The sequence below is a fragment of the Ictalurus punctatus genome, chromosome 24, assembly GCF_001660625.3.
Source record: "Ictalurus punctatus breed USDA103 chromosome 24, Coco_2.0, whole genome shotgun sequence".
NCBI lineage: Eukaryota > Metazoa > Chordata > Actinopteri > Siluriformes > Ictaluridae > Ictalurus > Ictalurus punctatus.
In genome coordinates, this window is record NC_030439.2 from 16,068,806 (window position 1) to 16,076,381 (window position 7,576).

Genomic DNA, 7,576 nt, shown 5'->3' on the forward strand with positions numbered 1-7,576 from the left:
GCAGATACAGGCCGAGAGCTTCAGTTAAGTTGATCTCTGCGACTTTAACTGTGGCATGGTTCTTGGTACCAGATGGACTGGTTTGAGTATTTCAGAAACTGTTGGTTTCCTGAAATTTTTCATATACAAAGCACTGTATATTCACTCATATTTGCTAATATTGTAAACTATAGTTTTGTCTTGTAAACTATATTGTATATTTAACTTACATTTTATCTTTTTCATTCTTTATCATTTATATGTACTTGAGTAGTCTTTTTTTTTAATTCACAGGTTAAAAGGGTTATTAATTCATAATGGCTCAGTTTTAGACTACATTCATCTATTTATTGTACTGCATTTTGACATGGTGTTAACCAAATTCTGGGCCTTAATTCTTTGGACACCGTGTAAAGAAAACAAAACCAGACAGCTGCATTTCAACAAGTTTGTTTTTTAAACCTCCAGAGGGCAGTAGTGTGCTATTTATGTACCATTATAACTGCTAGGTAGATATTGTTACAACTCATGCATTTAAAATATTATTTATATGTATATTGAGCTTATTCTAATTCCACTAAAAGTATGGAATTTAACTAATTATAAGTATAAAAGCAAAAGCTTTCAGTAGCAGGACCGCAAAGTCTAGGCTGCAGTCGGACAGGTTGTGTCTCAGTAGAACTGTTCTATGAATGATCTTTCTCACTGTTGGGTGTCAGTATCAATCTGGTGTTGATTGATTAATAAAGGCACTTCTATTTTTAGCTAACACTTTAGCAACCATTATTTATAAATGTATTGATTTTAATTTAAATGCAGTTTACCTGTGATATATTTCACTAGAGTGTATGCAGGACCTGGGCAGTATGGTGGCACATTGTGGTGATTGGGTTTCCTCCCACCTCCAAAAACAAACTCTTATGTTGATTGGCAGCTCTAAATTCTCATCCAGGAGCAGGATCCACTACGACTCTGACCAGGACCAGAAGATAAATGACTAGAAGAATGCAGGTACTAAATAAAAGTCTTAGCATTTGAAATAGTGTTTCCCAACCATCGTAAATGAAAAGTCTTAAGTATTAATATCCATTAAATTGTCTTATATTTACACAGACTTTACAAATATTCTTAACCCGATGCCACTTAATTTCTGTAAATGATCAAATCCGTTTTGAAATCACCTCACACAAGATTGTCATCATGGCTTATGCATTAGAGAGTTGCTAGTAAAAACCCATCTGGAGACTTCAAACCCACTCTGAAGCTCACTGGAGGATGTAAAATCTCTTTGATAGTGTGACCTCTAATTCTAGAGAGATATAGAATATAAACAATGTTTGATATTTGGCATCTTACCTCTGCAGATTTTATCATAAAAAGTGACCTTTTTAAAGAGCATCTTGCATTTTAACATGAACTGTATAGCATTTTTCCTTTCTTCCCATTCTCAGACCAGTGCAGATAATTGTGAGATACTGACCATCATGAACGATATACCAGTTGTACACTTAAAAACTCTTGGAACGTGGGCTGTTTTTCTGAGCCAGTGTCAAAAAAAATCCTTTAAAAGGGAACCACCTTCACTGGTGTGGCTGCATTAGATATCAGACTGAGTCTACTGCGACCAATAAATTGACATTTTCAGTGCATGGAAACTACGGAATGGAAATTGTAGCAACATGTGGCCAAGGTCAGGGTCATAAAAAAAAGAAATTGCAGGTAGAAACCATAGACCAAGAGTTAGGGAAATTATGGTAGGCCTGTTGCAACAAAACATTTCTGATGAACAAATGCCTCAGTGAGCTTGACCAGTTAGCATGATCTGGAGGTCCATACCCTGATCAGTCATTGTGTACACAAAAGAATATAACCATTTAAATGGATGGCTTAAAGATCGGAGCCTCCATTAAAAAAAAAATAATTTAAATAAAAATGCACTTCAAAAGATTAAATAAAGCATCTGCCAATATGTCAGAAAATAGCTACATCCAAATCTTAAAATCGCTGACATTTATATTTAAAAAAAAAAAAAAAAAAAAAAAAAAAAAATTTAATGTTAGGCTGCAGGGAACACCTGTGAAACTAACAGCAAAAAGGGTTTGTTTTTGTCTGATTCCTACTGGAAATGACAACTGGACCTGAATGATTGGGAATCCTGCAGATAACAGTAGCATTGTCATGGTTACAGGATAACATTTTGCCATACATCAGAATGCACCTTAACATTAGCATAGTAACTCAGTTACTTACATTAGAACCTGCCCATAGTAATGCAAACTTTTTTTTTTTTTTTTTTTTTTTAAACAGTCTTTTTAAAAGATAAGTTAATTTTTAAAAGATTTTTAGTAAGCCATCAGCCTGTCCTTTTCACTCTGAAGCTTAGCTGTTCTAAGAAATCAAATGCTACATTTAAAGGACCTTGGCACAACCCTAGATGCCAATAACATGCACTTCTTATGTAATCTTATAGTACTTAATAAACATGCATATTTTCATTTGAATATAACCTAAATAAATAAATAAATAAATAAATAAATAAATAAATAAAAATAGCTAACTTTACATGACATCTAGAAATTAGGACATGATCAATATGTTGGATTGTAATGTATGGTTTGTAGGTTGCATTGCTGGCCTTTTAAGTAAACATTTCTAATATCAAAAACCATGCTCATTTTGGCTCATCCTTAGTTTTGGGTTCATCCTAAATACTGATTACAATTGTACATTGGTTCGTTAATGTGCTAGAAAGATGACATGATCCTTCAACATATCAAAGCATCCATGACGTGCACACTTGAAATTGATGAAACTTCATTTTAGACGGTCCCACACCAGTTTTAAATATGCATGCCACCTCCTCAATCAACTACTTAAATCAAGAACACAGACTACATGCTAATTGTCATTTATTCATTCATTCAACATTGTACAAAAAGCCTCCATTGCAGAAGAACAATTCTAGTACTCCTCCTCTACATCTTCCTCACCGTCTTCAGCAGAATCTGCTCCAACCTCCTCATAATCCTTTTCCAAGGCAGCCATGTCCTCTCTGGCCTCAGAGAACTCACCTTCTTCCATTCCCTCACCAACATACCAGTGCACAAATGCCCGCTTGGCATACATCAGGTCAAACTTGTGATCCAAGCGACTCCAAGCTTCTGCAATTGCAGTGGTGTTACTCAGCATGCATACAGCCCTTTGGACCTTGGCCAGATCTCCCCCAGGTACTACAGTGGGAGGCTGGTAGTTGATTCCCACCTTGAAGCCGGTGGGACACCAGTCCACAAACTGGATCGAGCGACGGGTCTTGATGCTGGCAATAGCGGCATTGACATCTTTAGGTACCACGTCTCCACGATAGAGCAAGCAACAGGCCATGTATTTGCCACGACGAGGGTCACATTTCACCATCTGGTTGGCTGGCTCAAAGCAAGCATTAGAGATCTCTGCCACAGACAGCTGCTCATGGTAGGCTTTCTCGGCAGATATAATAGGGGAGTAGGTAACCAGTGGGAAGTGGATACGAGGGTACGGAACCAAATTGGTCTGGAACTCCGTCAGATCCACATTGAGAGCACCATCAAATCGCAAAGAAGCAGTGATGGAAGAAACTATCTGCGCAATTAATCTGTTCAGGTTGCTGTAGGACGGACGGTCTATGTCCAGGTTACGCTTGCAAATGTCAAAGATGGCCTCGTTGTCCACCATGAATGAGCAATCAGAGTGCTCGAGGGTGGTGTGAGTGGTCAAGATAGAGTTGTAAGGCTCTACTACTGCAGTGGAAACCTGGGGAGCAGGGTAAACGGAGAACTCCAGCTTTGATTTTTTGCCATAGTCAACAGATAGGCGCTCCATCAACAGAGAGGTGAAGCCAGAACCTGTCCCACCTCCAAAGCTGTGGAAGATCAGGAATCCCTGCAGACCTGTACACTGGTCAGCCTACAAAAGGACAAAATAATAATTAAACTTTGCCTGACAGGTCACATGGTCTTGAGTGCACTTTTTAAAATTTTTTTAAAAATAAGCAAGCAAGACCAAGTCCAATTCTTCTTGTTTAAATCAGGTCATCTTGGTCTCCAAATGAACAATCGGTGTATGTTCTACTTGTCTGGAATGAAAGTCTGCAGCCACATCAGGCCTTTACAGATGAAGACCCCCGCCTTAAAAGGTGCCATATAAAACACCACAAAGCATCGTCCTTTTGGGAAAGATTACCCCAACTAAGCAAATAATTTAACAAACGTGTACCTGTTCCAATGATAACGGCAAAGATTCGTTGCTTTTGTAAAAAGCAAACCACCCCCAACTGATTTCTAATCAAGTCTCAACTTTGATACTTTGTGAATATTATTGCAAAATTCAGACAGCAGAACCCCTCAATGACAAAATGGTGCATTTACTACTTTCAAAAGAAAGTGAGTTGTGCATGGACATTCAAATCAATAAAGCCTTAATAAAAAACAAATCACAACTCACCATTTTTCGAATCCGATCAAGGACAGAGTCGACAATCTCTTTGCCAATGGTGTAGTGGCCACGGGCATAGTTGTTGGCAGCATCCTCTTTGCCACTGATTAGCTGCTCTGGGTGGTAAAGTTGACGATAATGTCCATTCCTGATCTCATCTGTAAGCAAGCAGATATAATAATCTGTTTATCCCAAATACAGAACCTAATCATTGCCTTGAGATCAAGTCTGCAACAATCATGTAACCAGTAATGTGGAACCCAGATATTTATTTCTGAAAAGACATCCTGGAAACATAACAGAGTTAAATAGGATCATTTAAATGTCTCAAGGAAGATTCAAAGCAAATTGGTTAATCAAAAAGCATTTTACCTACAACTGTTGGCTCCAGGTCAATGAAAACAGCTCGTGGAACATATTTTCCAGCTCCGGTGTCACTGAAGAAAGTACCAAAAGAAGAATCAACCAAGCAGGTGTTGCCAGAACTGATCGTCCCATCAGGCTGGATGCCATGCTCCAGGCAATACAACTCCCAGCAGGAATTACCCATCTGGACTCCTGCTTGACCAATGTGCACTGAGATACACTCCCTCTGTAAATACAGGACATTACAAACCACTGAACTCTGTGTTAACCATACACAAAGTATAAGTGTTGTATATTTTTAAAATAACCAGTGTTGTTTAACATTACCATATTTTGCAGTGATGAAGTAAGACAAAACAGAAATAAAAGTATTTGATCTGCAAAGTAAAGCAACACAAACACCTCAGAAGCCAACAAAAACAGTTCGCTAAACCGCTACAGATACACACCAAAAAAAAAACAACAAAAAAACTCTGCTATTAGCTCAAATAGTTCTGTCAAGTTAGCCACCTGTGCTAACTTTATAACACTTGACCTCAATTATAAGGGCGTGGTCTTTCAATTAACACCGGAAGTAAAAGCGGAACTGCGTCTCTTAAGGCAAAATCCCAAAACGTTTACTTCATATGCAAATACTCTTAATAAAGTAAACAATATTGGTTTCTATAGTCTACATGGTACTCTACATGTACAACAGAGAGCCTTTTGGGATTTATCTTTAGTTCTCCACATAGAAAATGTCTTTAAGAGCGACATTTTCCTATAGTAATAATTCCAGTGAGTCACAGCAATCGGCTCAGCTCACCATTAAGAGTGTACTGTTTCGACTTCCAGGCGATTCATTTCCAGGTTTATTTAAACAGCTACAGGTTTTGTAGCTTCACTTAAATGATTGGAAGACACTGTTTGCTATGTGTGGAATAGATTAGCTATACCCAACCTATGTATAGTCTCCCAATATAAAAGATATTTTAAATGAATAAATAAAAAAACACTGACTGCCTGAAACAAAGCCTCAGATACAATTTCCTGATTTATAAAAAATAGTGAAATTAGATATAGTTACTGCATTAAGTATGGGTGATCAGATATCCAATGGTCCAACAAAAATGACACAGGTTGTGAAGATGCTAGGGGCCATAGTAATATAACTACATTTATTAGACTTTTTTTCTCTCTTTTACGTAAGGACGTGGTAAACCATACCAGTGCAGTCTAACTGTAGTCATACTGTGCAAGCTACTTCTCTGACATCTTAAAAGAAATATATAACTCTGATCAGCACCTAGCAGATATGGTAAATTGAGTTTGAACAAACCAGACATATCACAAACAGTGCACACTTCATGTCAACATAATTTTAAAACAGAACCTATATACAAACAGGTGAGAAGTTAAATGGAAAGTTTTGTGGCTCTTCTATGCAGTGGAGAGAAATTATTTATTTATTTAGAGTTATTCTGACTGATTTACCTTTGTGCCACAATGAAACAAATTATTTCCTGATGCAAGTTGTCTTTTTTCAGGATAATGTCCCCATGTACACAGCATGCAGGCACAATGAATGGTTTTTATAAAGGATGAAAGTCATGTAAATCATATTGTGGTGGTTGCAATCTTTTGGAAGAACAGTGTTGATCTTTCCAGTAGAGTTCCGGAGACATATAGAATCTATTTCAAGGTACATTGAAGCTGTTCTGAAGACTTGTGGTCCTCAATCTTAGTAAGACACAATTGCCTTTTCCTTTGTCACCGTTTGTCCTTTGTTCATGAAACATTTTTGGTCAGATTCATAGTATATGGCCAAATTTATGTGGACACCTGATCATCACAGTCACATGTGGACCTTCCCCCAACCATTACTATGAAGTTGGGAGTATGACTGTCTACCATGTATTCAGACTGTAGCATTAATTTTTCATTCATTGGAATTAAAAGGCCCAAAGCTTATCTAGTGTGAATGCTGATGCACACAATACAAGGTCCATAAACACATGGTTTGCCAATGTTGGTGTGGAAGGAATTGAGTGGCATGCACAGAGCCCTGACCTCAATCCCACTAAACACATTTGGGATTGGTAAATTGGGATGTTGACTGTGCATCCAGCCTTCTCACTTAACATCAATGCCCAATCTCACAAATGCTCTTGTGGCTGAATGGGCACAAATCCCCACCGCAATGGTCCAAAAATCCAGTGGAAAGCCTTCACAAAAGAGTGTAGGCAGTTATAGAAGCAAAGGGGGCCATAACTATTTGATCTACAGAAGTATAGACCAGCCAAAGCACAACTATTAGAGGAAGACCTACTGTTCTCTTGGATCAGTCTTAACTCAACTGTTGGAAGAGGTGGTATAAATTTTTTTTATAATATATAAATAAATAAATATATATATAAATAAATAAATATAAATAAATATATATATATATATATATAATAAATAAATAAATAAATAATATATATAAAATAAAAGTCACCCCAAAACTCAAATCCTGTGCCAAAGAACATTAGCAATGCCAGTTAAACAGCAATTGCAAAGTCATTTATTTAAAAGTAATAATTAAAAAAAATAAATAAAAACCACCAACACCTTATTGCAGCCTGTTTAGATTTTGGTTAATCTTGGACAAAATGTTTATGGTTGTACGTGGTTCTTCAGTGGGCCATAAACAAGACTTCAAGCCAATCTTTCACATGTAAACAGAGTTTGAACTCTATATGTATGCCACCTCAATCAACTGAAGTAAATCAAGAACACAGAC

The 7,576-nt window shown here is 37.2% G+C and overlaps 1 protein-coding gene across 1 annotated transcript; it reads right to left on the reverse strand.

Moving 5' to 3' along the window:
- Positions 1–2,871: 2,871 nt before the first annotated feature.
- LOC128628737 (tubulin alpha-8 chain-like) lies at positions 2,872–5,314 on the reverse strand. Its single transcript, XM_053675515.1, has 4 exons — positions 5,143–5,314; positions 4,822–5,041; positions 4,459–4,607; positions 2,872–3,921 (listed from the first exon to the last, which is right to left on the reverse strand). The coding sequence occupies exons 1-4, from the start codon at positions 5,143–5,145 to the stop codon at positions 2,941–2,943; spliced, it is 1,353 nt and encodes a 450-aa protein (XP_053531490.1). The 5' UTR covers positions 5,146–5,314; the 3' UTR covers positions 2,872–2,940.
- Positions 5,315–7,576: the final 2,262 nt, after the last annotated feature.